We start from the raw sequence: 22009 nt of genomic DNA on the forward strand, positions 1-22009 counted from the left end.
TCTAAAAAAAATTCCTAAAAGAAATTAGAATTTTTCAACAAAACACAAATTAAATATGAATTTTTAACCGTAAAAAATATAAAAATTCATATTAAATTCATGTTTTGTTAAAAAATTCTAAATTTTTTGGGAGTGATTCTTATATTACTTTGAATTGTTCTAGAAAATTTTATTAAAAAATATGAATTCTACATATGAGTTTACTTTAAAAGAGGGACCAAAAATGAACATTGAAAATTTTATAGGGACTAAAAGTTGAAGGAAAATTTTAGAGGGACTAAAACGAAAAGTTGACATATTTATAGGGACCAAAAACATATTTAACCTTAATAATAACATGAACAATATATCTCATTTAATTAAAGGGGTATTTGTGTCCAATTCTCATACACTGTCCAACTATCACCTCCTTCACAAGCAAGATTTGTCATGATATGAATGTAATATTATTTTTTCAATTTTCGGTACAATAATATTTTTTCCTAATTAAGTTTTGTTTTTTTAGTTAAAAGAATGAGGCAATAATAATTTTTAAGTAATTTCTTTTGGTAACAATAATAACCTCCCATTATGCCAAATGATTATTCCTCCAATGAAGTGAACGCCATCATCCCTCCCTCAACTCTTACCTATCATATCAGAATCAACATGGAGCTCCATTCTAGAGAAACCTATATTCTTTGTGAACTTCAAACCTTCTAACACACCCCACTAAGTTAATACTGAATCTTTTTTTAATTTTCAATATAACATTAATACAACTTTCAATATTTTCGATTCAACATTTGTAATTTTAGGTTTCACAAAAAAAAAAACATCCTTAATTTTAGATTTATGGTAATCATGAATACACCAATAATGTTAAAGATTATTAGTAAAAGTATTATTCTCTCGTTGTAATTTATATATTTTTCAATATAAAAAATTAGTTAGCTCCGTCGGTCATTTTTTTTTTTTGACCAAACTCCGTCGGTCATTTTAGAAAGGAGGGAATAATAAGTTTTCGCTTCCTAAGTTTTTTTTTAAATTTTTTTTTTTGTAAGCTATCAATATAATTCATCGATTGGTACAAATAGTAATGAATTTGAGCCATTTAAACAAGATATTAGGAGTTCAATTTATGACCCTTTGCCTGTGAAGATAATTTATCTGTCAAGAAATAATCTACCTTTTGTACCAAAGTTTACTCAAAAATTATTAATCACTATTTTTTTGAGTAAAAATATCAATGACCGTCAAACACAACTGAAAACTTCATCCCATAATATAATAAAAAGAAATTAGTGCCCCATTAAAAAAATCAAAAAATCATAACTAGACATATTCTACCTTCTTTATACTCAAACGAACTCCATTAAATAACTTTAATTTGAACAACTAATCCACTACAACCTACTAATACAAATGATGTTTGTCAGTTTGCTTTTGTTTTCTTTCCCCTCAATACTGTAGTTTTTTTTTTTTTTTTACGTTCTCAACACTGTAGCTAGCATAGAGTGATAAACATCAATTCAAAATGAGATTATATAACTAATTAACAAAAAATTAAGAAAAATTTAAATATAAGTTAAAAATTTACCTGTATAGTCATCCTAACAACTTTCTCTAACAAAATCCCCATCTCCATAAGTTTAAAATTGATGTTATAATACATTACTAATAATTAATTTGTTCCTAAGTATCAAGTTAGTTATTTTTACATCTCTAGTAAAAAAATTTAGTTAGTTTTTTTTTTTAGAGAATTTATTTATTTTAGTTAGTTAGTTATACATCAAGTCATTAAAGGGTAACTATCTACTTATATGAATGTAATTCCCTGCAGGTCCAGTTCAATTAAATTAAATTAATTAGTTAAGTCAATCGATAATTCCATATGTGAAACCTCCCAAGTCAAATTCAGACACCTATCTAAGAATTGAATAATAAAAGCTCCCAGCAGACATTCTAGAACAAAACAACGGGACAAACATGATTTATTTATTCTAGTCGAGATCGACATTGAATAATGAATGAATCCCCCTCTAGAGGGAAAGACTTTTTGTTCCATTCCACAAATAAATTAATAGACAGGTGTTTAAAATTAAACCAAAAATAAAAGTTTCGTGATTTTAATTTTCTAACACATTTTTATTATCTAAATTTTAAAATATTTTACTATATAAAAGATGCATGATTTATAATATTAAAAAATGTTAGCCGAGTTTTCTTTAAAAAAAAATGTTAGCTGAATTTGTCTCTTAGTATAATATTTCCGTGTAATAATTTAAGTTGGTGACATTGATGATGCATTTGAAACTAAATAAATAATGTACTCTCTCAGGACATATTTACTCTATCTGTCTTTATATCTAAACATCCATTTAACTTTATTTTTGTCTCTAAATGTAAACTCTTTTCCAAATTACTAGATGCATTTATTATTTTTTCATAAATATACCCTTAATTAATACTACTAACTTGTCTTGAAATCTGAAAAGTAAAATTTACATCACACACAATTAAAGGACAATTTAGTAATATTAACACATAAAATAGAAACATTAATTACACTATTATTTTTTCTTAAGAAATGTGAAAATTGTAAAAGGTGCTTACATATAGAGACAGAGGGAGTATAAACAAAAAATAACTTTTTAAAATCATTGAATAATTAATGTATTTGTCTATAAATGTGACTAAATACATTAGTTATTCAATTGATCTAAATTTTATTTTTTTATTGTTTTTATAAATATGATCGGAGGAGTATTTGATAATAGATCTACATGAGAGAGTCCTTGTGAGCTTAGCTCAGTTGGTTGGACAATGCATAAAAATATGCAAGGTTCGGGGTTCAAACCCCGGCCACTACCAAAAAAAGATCTACATGAGAGACGAACCTCATCAATATTTTGCATATTTTGCAAAGAAATAAGTTGATACATTTTTTTTCCGCACATCCAAATTTTGACGAACCTCATCAATATTTTGCAAAGAAATAAGTTGATACATTTTTTTTCCGCACATCCAAATTTTCTTTATAAGAAAAAGTAGATATCAAACCTCTGTTTAGTGTCTTACCACTTGAATTAATTCATTTTTTTTATTGTCCTCGTAAGTTTAGATCAGTTGGTATGGACATTTTGCATAATATATGCAAGGTCCGAGATTTAAACCCCGGCCACCACCAAAAAAAATAAAATTCGTTTTCTTTTTCATTGACCAAATTAAATACTCCCTTCGTCTCTATATCTAACCACCCATTTGACTTTATTTTTGTCCCTAAATCTAAACCACTTTTCAAATTACTAGATGCATTTATTATTTTTTTTCCTAAACATACCCTTAATTAATACTACTAACTTATCTTGAAATTTAAAAAGTCAAATTTAATACATATACAAACAAATGACAATATGGTAATATTAACACACAAAACAGACATAATAATTACTCTGACAGCTTTTCTTAAGAAATGTGAAAAAAGTAAAGGGAGGTTACATTAAGGGACGGAGGGAGTATTTACTCTTTATTTTATTTTATTTACTTTAATCTTTTTTTTTTAGCTAAAACATCATAGCTAAGATTTTAAACTCCTAGTTGCTTTCTATGGTGTATCCACATTTTGATCTTTTGAATCTACTCTGAACTCCCAAACATTATAGTAAGATTAATTAATTAATTTTTTTTGTTTTGAAGAATAAATAAATAAGGTTGTTTGTCCAAAAATATATACTAATATTTTCTTTTCTAGAGACATACACACATATTTGTCGCCACCCGTTAAGACTTATTCTTCGTTTTCTTGCAAAGCCCGCCATAGACTTACCACCTTTGACCTTTAAAACTCTCTCTCTTCAACACGTTTTTTGTTCTTCTTCTTCTTAAATCCTTCTTCAATATCATTAACACACCTTAAACTTGTTAATAATAATCATTCCAAAAATTTCTATAAAACTTTTTTCTTTGTTGCTCAAAACCAAGTTCCTTTGTTTCACATATCATTCATTTCATTCATTGTAAACACTTTCTAGTTCTTGCTTAATTATTTTTGTTTCTTTCAAGTGTTTTTTTTAGCTAAAAGAAAGCCTAAAATGTTCTAAACATGTCTGAAGAATCTTCGAATTCAGACGCGTTATAACTAAGGACAAGACATTCAAAGCAGACAATACCTCAGAAAAGCAGTGTAGCAGACTTGAGGTCGGAGCAGAGGTCGGAGCAGATAAAACTTCATATGGATTCTAAGAGGCCACTTTTGTTACAATCTCCACGAACACCAAATGATCAATATATTCCTACAATACCAGTTTTTCCTGAGCTACCAAAATCAAAGTCAAGTTCAAGCAACACAGTAACATTTTCCGGTGTTGAATTCGGTCAAGTTGAGAATAAAAACCCTTCAAACTCATCATCATCAAGCAAAAGTTCTATGTCCATTCATTCAATGGGTTCTAGCAAGAGGAACAATTCTGTGAGGGAAATGAGTAGTTTAAACCATTCAGGATCAAAAAGTACTGTGAGGTATGGTTCAAAAGGTGGTGGTGATTCTGAAGGGTTAACCATGTCACAAAGAGAACTTAGAGATGAAGATGCAAGATTGGTATATATCAATGATCCTGAGAAAACCAATGAGAATTTTGAGTTTTTCGGAAATTCAATTCGAACTGCTAAATACTCAATCCTCACTTTCATTCCAAGGAATTTGTTTGAACAGTTTCATAGAGTTGCTTATATATATTTTCTCATCATTGCTATTCTCAATCAGCTTCCTCAACTTGCGGTATTTGGAAGATATGTTTCGATTCTACCGTTGACTTTTGTTCTGTTTGTTACTGGTGTGAAAGATGCTTTTGAGGATTGGAGGAGACACAATTCAGATAAAGTTGAGAATAACAGGTTAGCAACAATTTTGTTGAATGACGGTAGTTTCATTGAGAAGAAATGGAAGGATATTCGGGTTGGCGAGATTGTAAAAATCAAAACAAACGAAACAATTCCTTGTGATATTGTTTTGTTATCAACTAGTGATCCAACTGGTGTTGCATATGTACAAACTATTAATCTTGATGGTGAGAGTAATTTGAAGACTAGGTATGCGAAACAGGAGACAGGTTCAAAGGTTCAACCGAGGTATACTGGTTTGATTAAGTGTGAGAAACCGAATAGGAATATATATGGATTTATGGCGAATATGGAAATCGATGGTAAGAAGTTATCACTTGGATCAACCAACATTGTGCTTAGAGGATGTGAGCTTAAGAATACTAGTTGGGCGCTTGGTGTCGCGGTCTATTGTGGCCGCGAGACTAAAGCTATGCTCAACAATTCAGGAGCTCCATCGAAAAGAAGTAGGCTAGAGACACGGATGAATTACGAAATCATTATGCTGTCTTTCTTTCTTGTTGCATTGTGTACAATCACGTCTGTTTGTGCTGCGGTTTGGTTGAAGCGCCATAAGGACGAGTTGAATCTGTTGCCTTATTATAGGAAACTTGATTTTTCAAAGCCGGAAGTTGAAGACTATAAGTACTATGGATGGGGATTGGAAATCTTTTTCACATTCCTTATGTCAGTTATAGTTTATCAAGTCATGATTCCTATTGCTTTGTACATTTCTATGGAGCTTGTTCGTGTTGGCCAGGCCTATTTCATGATCGAAGACGATCGATTGTATGATGAGGCTACCAATACAAAGTTTCAGTGCAGAGCTTTGAATATTAATGAAGATTTGGGGCAAATTAAGTATGTGTTCTCAGATAAAACTGGTACACTTACTGAAAATAAGATGGAGTTTCAATGTGCAAGCATACGAGGAGTCGATTACAGTTCCACAAAAACCAGCATGGAGAATGAACTAGGTGACTACTCAGTGCAAGGTGAGATTGATTTCTTCTACTTTTTTACTGATATTTGTGTTATTATGTTCTAGTAGATTTTTTTTAACATTGCCTTTAATGCATCTGGTATTGTTTATAATTCAAACCAGATAAAGGATTATTCGTCAACAAAATTTAAACAACTTTCGCAAAAAATTTTCAAACGGTTAAATCAGTTCAAATAGGTGGTTAATTACGTTTAGTAGACTATTAATGGATATAACGCATGGTTAATAAGTTTCATTAGTAGTTAATAAGTTTTTCCACCTCATATATTCATTAACGATATACTGTACGTAATTACGCACCTATTTAAGCTGGATTAACCACTTAGATTATTGTTGCAAAAGTTTTCAAATTTTATTTGTTGAAATAACGGAGCTTGTATTTTCTATAATTGAAATAACATGTTCATTTTCTGTTAATTTCTACTCTCAGTTGATGGAAAGATCTTGAAACCAAAGATGAAGGTGAAAGTTAATCCAGAGCTTTTGCAACTGGCAAGAAATGGAGTTGAAAATGTGGAAGGGAAAAGGATTTATGATTTCTTTCTAGCACTTGCAACCTGCAATACTATTGTGCCTATTGTTGTTGACACGCCCGATCCTGATGTCAAGCTGTTAGATTACCAAGGTGAATCGCCTGATGAACAAGCATTGGCGTATGCCGCTGCTGCCTATGGTTTTATGCTTATCGAACGAACTTCCGGCCACATAGTCATTGATATTCATGGACAAAGACTCAAGTAAGTTTGTTATGAAAACCTTTCTATCTATAATCGCAATTGTAGCGTTTGCATTTTTAGGGTCTAGTCTTTGATAATGATAATGAAATAATCACAAAAAAATTTGTAACGCGGGTGTCTAGGGTAGTGTCTGTCTAGCCATGATAATGATAATGAAATCATCTTTAATGTGGTGCAAACAATGATTATCCACATTTTAATGAATCTTTCTCATTATGAACATTGCAGGTTCAATGTGTTGGGTTTACATGAATTTGACAGTGATAGAAAAAGAATGTCGGTTATACTAGGCTACCCTGACAGTTCAGTAAAACTCTTTGTCAAAGGAGCAGACACAACCATGTTTAGTGTAATAGACAAATCACACAACATGGACGTAATAAAAGCCACAGAAACTCATCTTCACTCTTACTCTTCCCTAGGTTTAAGAACACTTGTTATTGGAATGAAAGAACTAAGCACTTCAGAGTTTGAAGAATGGCATGCAGCCTATGAAGCAGCAAGCACTGCGGTATTTGGTCGGGCTGCAATGCTTAAAAAAATTTCAAACCATGTTGAAAGCAATGTTTCCATATTAGGAGCATCTGCTATCGAAGATAAACTTCAACAAGGTGTGCCAGAAGCAATTGAGTCGCTGAGAGCAGCAGGGATTAAAGTTTGGGTTTTGACTGGTGACAAGCAAGAAACTGCTATATCTATTGGATTCTCATCAAAACTTTTGACAAGAAACATGACTCAAATTATTATTAATAGTAATAGTAAAGTGTCATGTAGAAAAAGTCTCAAAGATGCTCTTGAAAGATCTAGAAAACTTGATGCAGTTGCAACACAAATAGCTTTGATTATTGATGGTGGAAGCCTTGTACACATACTCGACAGTGAACATGAAGAAGAGGTTAGTTTCATTATATCTTGTTAGAGAGTAATATTAAACATACCATTTACAATTTACATTGAATTTCTTGATGATGTTTTATTTGCTGATCATGGCTACTTCTGTTTGATTCAGTTGTTTCAACTTGCGAGTTTATGTTCTGTCGTTCTTTGTTGTCGAGTGGCTCCACTGCAAAAGGCTGGTATTGTTTCCCTTGTGAAGAAGCGGACATCTGACATGACACTAGCCATCGGAGATGGTACGAGTTCTTCTTTTGATTTGTTTAAACTTGTCAATTCCTTCCAATACATTTTTTACTAGTAAGGTTTATGATTTGAACTGTATATTAGAGAGAAAAAACTGATGTACATCCATGTGTTACATTACAGGTGCCAATGATGTATCAATGATTCAAATGGCTGATGTTGGAGTTGGTATAAGTGGACAAGAGGGTAGGCAAGCTGTAATGGCATCAGATTTTGCAATGGGACAGTTTAGGTTTTTAGTTCCTCTCTTATTGATACATGGTCACTGGAATTATCAAAGGCTTGGTTACATGATACTATACAATTTCTACAGAAATGCAATCCTTGTTCTTGTCCTATTTTGGTAAGTCACAATCCAACAAATGGTTTATCATATCATATATGTTGTGTGTCTACGTGTCAATATCGTGTTTGATGTTTGTGCCAGTATCAGGGTTTTATAGATAATTGGACTGTCAATATATAATTAAGGGCACACCGCCCTCCAGAAGGGCCCAAATGGCCCTGGGCGCGTCCTCCGAAGGGCGCCGCCTCAGAAGGCTTCTAGAAGCATCGACGCTCTAAACATGACTTAGGGCCCAAGTTGCTTGGGGGCTAAGTCACGGAAAAACAAGCTATATACCCCCTTGAGATCATTCTCAAGGCTAGGGGTGTAAGTGGTTCAGACTAAACCAACGAAACCGATAGTCCAAACCAAACCAAACCAAAAAAATATCCGACCTTGTTTGGTTCGGTTTGAAACCGATCCGAACCAATTGAAACCGATCTAGTTTGGTTTGGTTCATGGTTTTTCATTTTGAGATCCGTGAAACCGATGAACCAATCCGATGATAACCACGCTCCTTATTTTACTAATATTATCCTACTTCACACAAACATATGGCTAGGCCCAAAATTTAAAGTCCAAAACTAATTCACTTTCTCTCATCTTTATTTTGACTATGTTTTAATTTTGGGATGTTCTTTTTTGAATTTTTGTGTTTGTTGATGAATGATGCATGTATGGATCATGGATGATTCAAATATTTGAGTTTGATGAATTGTTTTTAAAGAATGATGGATGAATGAATTTTGGATCATATGCATGAAATATTGAGTAAGGTTATTTATAAAAAGTTGTTTGAAAAATAGAGCACATGAAAAAACAAAATATGAAATACAATTATACAGAGTTCTATGAAATATTTTATGAGAATATGAATTTTTTTAATTGTATTTTTTATCAAACCGATCAACCGAACCAATCCAAACCGAACCAAACCGATTAGTTTGGTTCGGTTTCTTTTTTGAAAAACAGTGAAAACCGAACCAAACCGAACCGATGAAGGTTTCATTGGTTCGGACATTTTTTTGACTAAAAACCAGTCCAAACCGAACCGTTACACCCCTACTCAAGGCATGACCAAAAGAGACTAAACCCTAGTTTCAGATATTGTACTCACTGCAAGTACAATAATAATTGTCTTTTGATATATCTTTCTATTTCATCTTCTCCTCAAGATTTTAACATATGAATAATAATAATTTGTTCCGTGCCTTTGTTTTTTAGGTATGTTCTCTACACTGCCTTCACTTCAACAACTGCAATAAATGAATGGAGCTCCACATTGTACTCAATAATCTACAGTGCACTTCCAACTATTATTGTTGGAATTCTTGACAAAGATCTTAGTAGAAGCACTCTCCTAAAGTATCCTCAACTTTATAGTGCTGGACAAAGAGATGAAGCCTACAACAAGAAATTGTTTTTGTTAACAATGGCTGATACTTTGTGGCAAAGCATGGTTGTATTTTGGCCTCCACTCTTTGCATATTGGAAAAGCACTATTGATATAGCAAGCATAGGAGACCTTTGGACTCTTGCAGTGGTTATTTTGGTCAATTTACATTTGGCTATGGATGTTGTTAGATGGTATTGGGTGACTCATGCTGTCATTTGGGGATCTATTCTTGCTACATTCATTTCTGTCATGATCATTGATGCTATACCTCAACTTCCTGGCTACTGGTATGTATTCACTGTATTTTCCCTATTCTATTTCTATCTTAATTTGCTAGACTAGAAAATTCAACTTTAAAGTAAACAGATATCACATAGTTCGACCAATTGTGTGTATATCTTCGAAGTGATGTGACCATTGATGTTTTTTACTATAAAATAGTTAGAATTTCAAAGAAAAAGTTTCATTTAAATACTACGGTCCAGATTACAAGATTAACCTTGAAGATAGAAAATTGAAATCAGAAAAAAACATTTTAGAAAATGAAAAATAGAAAATATTTTCAGAATCAAACAAGTCCTTGAGAAATATTTATAAGAAACCTTTTTAGAAAAACCTATTCTAAGTGATTTTTCCACATTTTTTATTTTTAATGACACAGTTTGATCCATGTAACCAGCCTCAACTATAAGATAATATTTGGTGGTTGGTATCATTGTTTTAATACAAATCATAGAAAAACCATGTCAACATATAAATAAATAAATTGTTACCATTCTATGCATCTTAAATTTGATAACCTTTTCCCTCAAATAAATTTTTTTGATAACCTTTGCTACCATACTTTATATGCATTTAAAACCTTTGCAATTATACATTGCTTTTTTAATTTATATATAGACACTAATCTTTGCATTTTCCTAACTTTGACATTGCAGGGCCTTCTTTCATGTTTCAAGTACTGGACTGTTCTGGGCATTGTTGCTAGGAATTGTGATCACTGCATTGCTTCCACGTTTGGTTGTAAAATATATTTATCAATATTATTTTCCTAGTGATATTCAAATTTCTAGAGAAGCTGAAAAGATGAGAGAATATCAAAGAGTTGCTGAAAATGGACAAATAGAAATGCTTCCTATCTCATATCATCAACCAAGATAAGAGAAGTAATCTATTATTTTGTTAATTTTGTAAAGTTGCATATACTTTAGGATACAATTCAGAGTATTTCTCTATGTTGCGGATTTCATTGTTAACTATCCGAAGGATAGAGTTTTTTTGTTACACTTTAGAGTTTTGTTTATGTTTTCATTCTTTTGTGTCCATAGTTTGTTATGTTGTAAATTACCATTGATTATAGAATGAAAGGAAATAGTTGATTACATTGCATAATATAAGTGTCGATTTCATTGATAGATGTACCCTTTTGTTTGTCACAAAATTTATATATGTATTTTTTTGATGTGTAAACTCAATCAAAGTTACGTTGGGTGGAGAAAGTTTCTTCCAACTATAAGACTGTAGGTTATGTTTGCATGAGAGGCAATGCTACGAAATTAAGAACATATTTTTCCTTAAAAAAAAAAATCAGGAACATATATATCAAATTATAAGAAATATGTAATCCAAAGTGATAAAAAAAATTAAGTGATTTTTTTTTGACAAAATGTGTATACTTACTCTTACGACTTTAATCAAGCTAGATCATAATATATTTCGGCTAAAGAATAAGGAGTTAAAGATCCTGCGTTCAAATCGAGATATGAAAGACAAAAAATTAATCTAACAATAAATTACTAATATAAAATTAGTATTGAATAATTTAAATTAAAAAAAGACCTTTATTAAGCCAATAAACTTAAGTTATCTAACCAAGTTTAGTGTTTGCTAAAAAAAAAAACCAAGTTTAGTGAGGGTAATTAAATAATTTTGGTGGTGATTAACTTTCCTAGATTAGTAGTAGATATTGGTAAAATGTAAATAGTAGAACAGCATGTCAACGAAGATCGATTAAAAGATTAGACCGTCTGTGTACCTAATTTTCAATGGTCAATGAAGACCAAATGCACATTGAACATCTAGAAGACTAGAACAGCATGTCAATATCATAATTGACAATGTCATAAACACATAGACTTCATATATCCCATTGCAAATAAACTCTTGTATATAGTGACAAGGGTGGCACTTTGGTGACATTAATGTCACCGTGCCATTGCATCTGGGCCATACATTGTCATTGTCATTGTATCTGGGCGTGCCATTGCATCTGGGCCATACATTGTCATTGTCATTGTATCTGGGCCACACAACACATCTAATGTCATCCAATGTGTGGCCCAGATTTAATGTCACCGTGACATTAATGTCACACAAGTATTTCCCATAGTGACAAGGATGGTTCCAATATATTTTTTTAATATTATTCATATGTTAATATTTTCTTTCTTATCGAGATTTGAACTTTAAATTTTTAACTCCTTAACTAAGTGTCATCATTTGCCAATTTATATTTCATTTTACAAGTGCCACATAGAGATAACAATGGAGCACTTCACTTTCACAAACAGCTCTTTAGTTTTGCAATAGACACCAATTATTGATGGGAGAAACACTTGTGTGGATCAGGACCAAGAATTATGGTTTTGGTCACACACACAAGTTTTTTCCTTCTCTCTCTTCTCTTCTCTCTTCTCCATTTTCTCTCTCTTCTCTCTCTTCTTTTTTTTCTCTTTGTGTGACCAAAGACCACTTGTGTGGACCAGGACCACACAAGATTTTCTCTTATTGGTGGTGTCTTTGCCAGCATGTACACCTTGTGTCAGTTTGGATACTGCTTGGAGGGAGAGGAGATTGTCTCCTGTGAGATTTCCATCCAGTGAAATCTCCTCCACTCATGTTATGTTTATTAAATGCAGGTCCAATTATCAAAAAAAGGTGAACGGTGTGGATCAGCACTGGACAGCCTGCAGTGGACTTCTCACTGGAGAGGATCCCTGCCCCTGCTTGGACTAATTGATATTGTGGTGATGGCAGTTGTTTACTACGATGCCAAGAATGGCAACGTTGCCATTCTCTTCCTTTTTCAGCTTTTATCAATATTTTATTAGTTTAAAATAAAAATTAGAGTATATTGTAAGATTAGTGAGACCCATTTTAGAATTTTGGAAGAATGGTATGGATATTTAAAAAATGTAGTTGAGTGATTTACATAATTAAAAAGTGTGAAGTATAATATATAATATTATGTGAGACTTATTTATAACACCCATATGGGTGGCATGGATGTGGGTGCATGAGTTTGGTAAAGGCTAACTTTATTTTTCAATTATTACATTAAAAACAATAAGAGATAAAATAGAACCCTACTTTGAATTTGATTTCTGAGTTTACTGGTGTTGGCATGTTTGATTTGAAAAAATAAGTATGGTACATGACAATCATTTAAGGTATTGGACATTTCTTTTTCAAATAAGATAGTTGCGACCATATTGGACATTTCTTTTTCAAATAAGATAGTTGCGACCTTAAAAAAAATATATTATAGTTTTGATTTTCATGTCAATATCTATTTTATTTTTTAATTTTTGTTGTCTTATAATTCATTCCGAAAACAGTTGTTTAAATAACATACCTCATTTTTTTTTTAAAGATCGTACCTCGTACCTCATTTGATAAACACCAAACAACACAAAAATAAGAATGTAAAATGATAATATATAACATATATTTTAAAGGGATATTATAATTTTATATATTATATATAATATAGTAATATATGAAATTATTGCATAAAGGATATAGATATAGGGAAAAGTCTCAAGTATACCCTAATATTTATTGCATAAAGAATACAGATATAGGGAAAAGTCTTAAGTATACCCTAATATTTTTTAGTGAACCCTACAATTTAGTTTTATCCCAAAAACGCCTCTCAAATTTTATCTACACTTTCTTTTCAAGATTTTTGAATCAGGACCTCCTTATCATAGTTCAATTGATTCAACCACAATTAAACTACAAAATGTAAAAAGTGAAAATCAATTAAATCAATAGTAGATGACCCGTAATTCAATAGGTTCAATTTTGATTCAATCTTACTGCAATGTAATCAAAATCAAACCAATCAGCTAATTCAAGTTCTTTCCGTTTTTTAAAACATTACCGTCAGATTTTGAAAGAAAATAGTATTTTCTTTCCTTTAAAAAAAAAAAAAATCAAAAAAGGACTTATACGAGTGTAGGTAGTAAATTGTGAGAGTGCATATAGCAATTTTCTTGTATTCAATTGTAAAAGCCCAATTTGCTTATCGCATAAATCTAAGGTAAAATGGCTGCTAACAGTGTACCTCATAAAATCGTTCCTTTCAGAAAACACAGTGAAGTAAAACGACAAACCCTTCTTCGTTTTGTTCTTCGTTTCGGAACTTCTTCACTATTCAAACCTGTAAGTTTTCTATAACACTGATTTGTTGTTGAAATAATTTTAGGGTTTAGTTCATTGTGTTTTGTTTGATTTTGAATTTGAGTTTATTGAACTAATTGTTAGGTTTTGATTTTTTGTTGTTGGGTTTATTGATTTGTGTGATTTTTTTAGCTCAGCTTTAAATTGAACTATGCTTTTGAAAAGTGATCTTAGAATGTTGGATATGATTTTGAGTTGATTGAACTTAATGTTAGGTTTTGTTGTTTTTAGATTTATTTTCATAAAAATGCAATTTTTTGTTGTGGAGTTATTTATTTGTGTGATTTTTGAAGATTAGTTTAAGATTGAACTATTCTATAGAAGATGTTATATATTTGAAAATTTGAAGATTAGTTTAAGATTGAACTATACTATAGAAGGTGTTGTATGTTTGAAGTTGAATTGGTGCTTGTTTGTTTCTGAAATGGTAGCTAGTAAAACCCTTATTTTTGTTTGTTACTAGGGGCCTGTTTGGATAAAAAATCTTATTTGCAGCTTATAACACAAGTGCTTATCATGATAAGCGCTTATGTATAAACTTGGATAAGCTATTTTTCTAGTAAAAGATGAAATAACATTAAATTATTTTGATTTATGTTATATGTTGTTTTTATAACCTAAATTGGAGAACTTATGAAAGTAAGTTGAAAAAAGCTTATGGAAATTGTCATAAGCTGTTTTCATTAGTTTTCCCAAATAGTCACACAAAACTTATGCAGTAGATAAGCTCAAATAAGCCAATATAGACAGACTATAGATCAAATTCACAGGGTCCCACCAAATAGAGCGAAACTCGATGGTTCGTTGGACCTAAGGTGAGTTTTAGTTGATAAGCAGTAAGAAAAAGTAATCGAGAATGTGTTGTTAACATTCTCTGTTTATTTTTAGGAGCTTCTTTAGAAAGGTTTTTGAAAAAAAAAAAAAAAAAACTATTACGAGAGTAACTATCTGGTTGTTGGCGTTCTAATTGATCACAGTTTCTTGGTGAAAAGTTGTGGTTGCCTGTTATGTGATTGTTTGGTTATACAGTGGCAAAAATTGATTTTGATTGAAATGATTTCGTGTTATAATTGATTTTAGTTAAAAGTGGGTTCAAGATAAAATTGTTTTATGTTTTGGATATGTTCCCTGGCACCTGCTGTAGCTGGAAAGTGTAATGACGCTAAAATGATAAGAGAATTGTGTTACTGTTTTATTGGAACATCAACAATGATGAATGACCAATTCCCAGTGTATTAGGAAGAATAGAAACCAAATACAACGCAGGGACTATAGAAGAAGTGGGAGATAAGATGCTAGGTAGAAGAATAAGCAGGGGAAAGAAGAATCCCGATCCAGAGGGAGGAGGTTTACCTCACACATATTTGACACACTTCTTCCGTACACACATTCCGCTATATAGTCTCAAACTCATTTGTTGACGTGCACCTCTCCTCACTGCGCTTGTGTGTATTGTAAAATAGTTTTATTGTATATGTAAAATGAAAATAAATGTTTTTCTGTGTCTAGAGCAGTAGTACCAACTTGCTGACTTGGGTTTTTTTAAGTGATATCATAACAGAGGGCTTTAAGTTTACATGTGTGTCATATATCCATGTCTAGCTGGATTTTTAAAGGCTAGGGTTGTGCTTATAATTACCAACTTCTTTAGCTGCATAGCAAAGTAGCTATACAATGCTCCTTAATGAATTCGTCTAGCGGGATGAAATATTAACCGTAGAAGCTACCAACTACTATTGTATAAGATGTCATGTTCTCTGTTGTAACCTCTTTATTACCCGTATTCAGCCACGAAATAAGGGCCCGATTGCTTGTGTTATTAAAAAATAATGTTAAATATTATTATAATAAAAATGTAGGTTTTCTTCTAACAAAATGGCAAAAATTCGAATGTTGTTGTTTTAGTGCTTTTCTCATAAGCTAAATATAACAGGTTCACAAAAAAAAAAGCTCAAAATGGTAAGCTATATGAAAAAATTTCTTTTTGTTATCTTAAACAAATGGACTCAGTTTAGGAATGAAAAATCACTTTTCTAATTTGTTCCATCCTGTGGTCAGCATAATATAGTTCATATTGATCTGATTGTTTTAATATTCATAGAATTATCTAATGTATGAGTTTTACAAGGTTATGAAGATTTTCATTGCATTCGCTTAGCAGAAAGGAAGCCCAAATGTTAGTAATCAAAGGATGTGTGGGATAGAGGTCATAGGGTAAGGGCAATTAGAGATCATAGCATGATGTAGTATTTTGTATTGATTAAAAGATATGAAATTATACACTCCTACTCACATATAAGCAACAAAATGCATGAATTTGTTGGACTCAATATAGACAAATGTCAATTGATCTATCCATTTAATGCTATTATTTCAAAAATACCCTTAAATAAATTCCTTAATGTTATAAAGAGATGACTATTCATAAGTAGGTTCCGAAGTGAGTACATCATTCCCTTATTATAGAATTCTAATGCATCAATTCTGTGACAAACTCCCAGTAGAATTGTAACTTCTAACTTCTTCACTCAAACTTCTATTAAACTTTGAAACAGTAGCCGCATCTTATTGAATCCTGTTGTGTTTGAAAGTACACATACATCTAGTCGTAATTTATGATTTTTTTATTAAACTTTTTTGAATTTTTATACTAGTACAGATGAGAATCCCGAAATATTAGATACACAATAACATTTTATCATGTCTAAAATAACTGATGCTAACTTTTAAAATGCCATATTATAGCTGTGTCATGTCCTCAATATTTTTTGAATTTAGTTTATCAATGTGTCCGAGGGGTAACCTTGGCGCAACTGGTAAAGTTGTTGTCATCTGACTGGAAGGTCACGGGTTCAAGTCCTGGAAACAGCCTCTAGTGTCAAAAACAGGGTAAGGCTGCGTACAATACACCAAAGATGGTGGGACCCCTTCCCGAACCCTGCGTATGCGGGACCTTTAGTGCACCGGGTTGCCCCTTTTTTAGTTTATCAATGTGTCCGTGTCCTTTTGCACCCATGTCACATGTTGTATACCTGCTTTCAAGGTGTCTGGCCACTTGCACTGCACTTCGCTATTAACTATTATGTTTTATATAAATCTTTGGTGTTCGGTGTCTGATTGGGTCATCGAGAACTTACAATACCTTTTTTTGATCTTTGAAGTAACGAGTACCATATTAAATTTGTAAAATCTACTTTTACACCTGTAATGTTAATGTTAGCGTCCATGTCCAAAATCAGGATGATAGTTCTTTTGAGATCACTAAACTATGATGATGATATTAACTTGAAAGTAATTTTGAGATTACTAAATGATCATATTGATTATAACATGAAAGTTTTTGATTTCATAATTTCCTTGGCTCCCTTTTTTCATCAATATAGGAGCTAATGTTAATTTAGTCTAAAATCTGTTCAGCTCTTATGTGTCATTTACTTGTGTCTCTGTATGCTAGGTATTAAAATTGTATTTGCTTCATGGCTTTATTTGTTGTTTGTGTTGGTCTGTTGGAGAATGATGCATTTACCTTTCAATTTTTTGTCCTTGATGGTAATCTGATTATGATTGAAATGCAATTGCTGAATCTATAAACAGCAGACAATTTTCATTCTAAAGTATATTTTGAAGAACTCTTTCGGTCTGAGGTTCTTGTATAGAGTTTTATATGGAATGTATAAAGTGTGAAGTTTTACAATCTTTTTAGACTTCGTTTAATGTTATTTGTCTGATTATAAATGTATATGTCATTGCATCTTTCTCTATACATCTCTTCGTAGAATAGATAATTTTATCTTGATATAAATGAAAGAAAAGTCCGAAAATCTTAAGTATTATCCTAGCATACTTTTGTTTATTCTTTTTATTACTCACTTTTCTTTCTTTACCTTGGTGTAAATTTGTGTAGAATCATGGCTAGTAAGGCCGAAGATCGCAAGGAGCCAGTAAATGAACAAGCAGTTGCAAATATGTATGCAGCTATGAGGTCAGACCTCAACCAAATTTACACCAAAATAACGGAACTTGAAATGGAAGTCAGCGAGCACTCGTTGGTTCTTAATGCCATTCAGCCGCTGGACCAATCTAGACGATGCTATCGAATGATCGGAGGGGTGCTTGTGGAAAGAACCATCAAAGAGGTCTTGCCTGCTGTGCAGCGAAATAAAGAAGGACTTGAAGAGGTTGTTGCGAGGCTTAACGAGACATTGGAAAAGAAGAAAAGGGAAATTGCTGAGTTTGAGACTAAATATAAAATCCGGATGAGGAAGGCAGACGCCGAGGTGAGCGATGAATCTGGTAAGAAGGAAGGTTCTGCTCAAGGAGTACTTGTGGGCCCTGCGGGTGGTAGCGAATGACATTTCTAATCGTATTATGTTTCCTCAAACGAATGGCATGAAATTTTCTGCCCTCTTTTACAGTAATTGGTTGTGGCTGTATGATGGATGGTTTTTGTAGAGGTATTAGTCTAAAACTTGATATGATCTTCATTTTAATTGATTTCAGCTGAAGTAAACTTATCTTCAATGGTTCAAGATGCAAATATGCTGGTGTAGATTTTTGTATGCACTAGATCATAGAGTGATATTATCGATATTAAATTGTGTTGTTGAAGCATATTTTGAAACAAAATGCTAAATTTAGAAGAATATTATGACATTAAGAGTTTCATGTTAAAAATAGTTGGAAAAATTTAGTGTGTTGTGCAGGGGTGTATATCCATAAGTTGCAATGCTTATATTTATTGCTTAAACAGTGGGAGTTACTTGCAAACGTATGCATTTCAACCCTATTTTGTTCGACCCTTGATAGATATTATTACTAGCAATTTCCAGGATTGTATCTACAAAGGATAATGATAAGATATTTGTTATAGATTTAAAAGAATTCTGCTCTTTACCCAATCGGTTTTGCTCATTCCCAAAGTAAATGTCCAAAATACCCATACACATGTTAACTCACGTTGCATGAGTTAACTCACGCTAGTGTTAAATTTGCGTGAGTTAACTTACGCTGCGTGACTTAAGACACGTAAAAAAAACACACACTAAAACTCAGCGTGAGTTAACTCACGCTGGTTTTGTTTCATCCATCTTTCAACTTTTTCACATGTTGTGTGGCTAGGGAAATGTGTGATGGTTATTGATTCCACTAAAAAGTAGTGGTGGGATATGTTTCAACTATTCAAACATGTGTGTGGCTAGGAAAATGTGTGATGGTTATTGTTTTATCCATTGTGTAGCTGTTGGAATATGTGTGTGGCTATGAATATGTGTAGCTAGGAAAACATGTATGTTTCAACTATTCAAACATGTGTGTGGCTAGGAATATGTGTAGCTGTTGGAATAACACTCACAAAATGTTGCCAGCACATTTGTTTGAATAGTTGGCACCGTTTTCCTATGGCATATGACATATGTTCTCAGCAAACTATAAGGTTCAGTGTGAATTTTAAGGGAAAGGAAACCAGCGTGAGTTAACTCACGCTGAGTTTCAATGTTTTTTTTCGGCGTACTCACACAACGTGTGTTAACTCACGTTTCCATTTACACTAGCGTGAGTTAACATATGTAGGGGTATTTTGGACATTTACTTTGGGAATGAGCAAAACCGTTTGGGTAAAGAGCAGATTCGATTTAAAATAAAGGCTTAAGCGCACTTTTCCCCCCTTAAGTATCAAAAAGTTGCGATTTTAGCCCCCTATTAAAAAAAATTACAATTTTGGCCCCCTTCGTTCCAAAATTGCTGAGAAGACGCCACGTGTCCCAAAAAAGGGGCCATAATCGCAACATTTTAAAAAGTTAAGGGGTCAAAATATCATATTTCCCTTATGTTAGGGGGTTAAAAGAGCTTATTTCCCTAAACATGGGGTCACTTCTGTCATTTTTTTATAGGGGGTCAAAATCGCAACTTTTTGAAACTTAAGGGGTGAAAAGTGCACTTTAGCTTAAAATAAATGATCTTTCCTTTGTATTTCTAATTTTTTTTTGAGGAGTGCTAGCAAACTCTCTTTTCAACACTCACTTTCTAATTGGCTTAAATCATGGTGGGTCTCACACTTTGGAAATGGGTTCCACTTAAAGTGGTGGGTCATACATTAGTTTTATCTAATAAGAGAATGAGTGTTAAAGAGAGTGTCCATAGCATTCCTTTTTTTTTTTTTTTTTAAATTTACTCAAAAATAATTTCTTCCAAGACCAAAAAGAGATTTTGACATTCACCAACTTAAATACTTTCTCCGTTCCAACTTATATGTCATTTTGGCAAAAAAAATTTGTTCTAAATTATATGTCATTTTATGAGCTCGATAAAATTTTACACAATTTTACCAATTTTGTCCTTTTAATTATTCCTTTATATTCCTTTGTTTTACTATTGTTATTAAGCAATTATTTAACTCATTCAGTTTATTTGCTCACATACGGTGTACTTAATGGATATTTATTCATTTTGTTAAATCAATGATAACCACTTTGGAAACTACTTATAACTCATTAATACATTGGACTATTTTTTTTTTGAGGGATAATACATTGGACTATGTATGTGACACTTTATTCATTTTGTTAAACCAATGAATATATCAATGAGGGTACTTTTGGAATGTAAAAAATAAACTTTGACACTTTAATTGAATTTCTTAATTCATGTGCATTTTGCTAAAATGACATATAATTTGGGACAGAAGGAGTATTCATTTTTAAAGATTTTATGTAATAAAAATCACTTTTTTTTTTCTTTCCGAAAAGACATCTTTTAAAAATGATTTTTGTGAGAAGCTAAATAGCTTCTTATTTTAGAGATTTTTTTAAAATTTATTATGCAAAAAAAAAAATATTATAATAAAATGACGAAATATTTAGAATGATATTTTAAGAGAATTCAATTGAGTTTTTCATTCGAAACTTTCTTTAAATGAAATGTTTGTTAAAGAGTTATAGAAAAATGATATTACATTATTAAAATCTAACTAAGAAAAAAAACTATAACTAACCATGCCATAAGAACAACTGAATTTATGCTTGCTCCAAATTCATCTTACTTAAAAGGTTTGGTATAAATGGAGTCAATCATATCTTCAAATGGTCGCACTGGGAATTCGTTTATGTTTCTAGTCATTCCAAACCATTGATAGTTTTGTTGTCAATATCAAAACCCATTAAATTTTAAAAAAAAAATTTCATTCGTTTAAATCTTATTTTCTTTTACAAAGAGTATTTGAGATTAAACTAATACTTGAATTAGTTTTTTTTTTTTAGAAAAACAAAACGATATTCATTCATTCAAATTGATCGAGTAAATCAAATACGAACATCGCTAAAAATGTAAAAGGTGAATTGCGAACAAACGTACATCATCCAAGTTAATAGCATACAACGACAAAATGCCTACAAATAATATGAAAATATAAGTCATCGAAATATCCATGTTTTCGGATCTGCAACTTTGACGCCCAAATCTTTGATTGAATTTGTAATTGACTGAAGTCGATCTTTCAATAAGAACTAAACGAACACCGCAACAAGACACAAATCAAACGCCACACGAGACGAGGAACAACACAACACCACGCTTAGACGGTGAAATCACAAAAAACACAAAAGAAAAAACTTGATATATGTGAAAACCATATATTTATATTGAAAGAAAAGGGAAACGATGTAGAAGGATGTTTCTAGGTAGGAAAAAATGACCTAAAACCACTCCTCCTCTACGAATGAAGGAGAAAGAAAACTTAAAGAGAATGTGGAGTTTCTCTCACTAGAAAACTAGGACCGACTACTTGAAATAATCTCTAAAAATAATAATATTTGATGTACACATTTGATATTCAATAAACTTCACCCAAATTTGAGTTGTTAGTTTTTTTTTTTCCGACATAGTGTTCTATCATAAAACATATTTTGATTCAATGTTACAATGTAAAAAATATATTATCAACGAAGTAGTTCCCGCTGAATTTAACGACATTATTCAATCAATGTAGTTCCGCTGAAAGTATCTATTTTCGCTTGATTCTTGCTACATAATCAGACTCCTACAAAAGACAATATGGTAAGACAAGGAATTATTCAATCACATTTGAATGT

At 31.8% G+C, this 22009-nt stretch overlaps 2 protein-coding genes across 4 annotated transcripts in view; both read left to right on the forward strand.

The window, feature by feature from the left end:
- PDF2 (prefoldin 2) overlaps window positions 1-18599 on the forward strand; it is a 64327-nt gene extending 45728 nt beyond the window's left edge. Inside the window, exons 1-3 of one of the 3 annotated variants that reach the window (XM_085750278.1) lie at window positions 13806-13907; window positions 16054-16139; window positions 17830-18599. In XM_085750278.1, coding sequence (XP_085606404.1) covers window positions 16117-16139; window positions 17830-18277 — 471 coding nt within the window. In that variant the 5' untranslated portion in view covers window positions 13806-13907; window positions 16054-16116 and the 3' untranslated portion in view covers window positions 18278-18599. Of the gene's footprint in view, window positions 1-13805; window positions 13908-16053; window positions 16140-17829 lie in introns of those variants that run through there. The other 2 variants (XM_085750279.1, XM_085750280.1) reach the window with 2 other exon arrangements.
- Window positions 3796-10853, forward strand: LOC146935103 (phospholipid-transporting ATPase 1-like). The gene is made up of 7 exons (XM_085750270.1): window positions 3796-5855; window positions 6294-6600; window positions 6829-7495; window positions 7610-7733; window positions 7864-8083; window positions 9290-9748; window positions 10400-10853. Exons 1-7 carry the CDS (start codon window positions 4214-4216, stop codon window positions 10620-10622), a joined length of 3642 nt encoding a protein of 1213 aa, XP_085606396.1. The 5' UTR covers window positions 3796-4213; the 3' UTR covers window positions 10623-10853.
- Window positions 18600-22009: the final 3410 nt, after the last annotated feature.

Source organism: Medicago sativa, chromosome 3 (assembly GCF_051527215.1).
Source record: "Medicago sativa cultivar Bolivia chromosome 3, Bolivia_mono, whole genome shotgun sequence".
In the NCBI taxonomy this organism is placed as follows: Eukaryota; Viridiplantae; Streptophyta; class Magnoliopsida; order Fabales; family Fabaceae; genus Medicago; species Medicago sativa.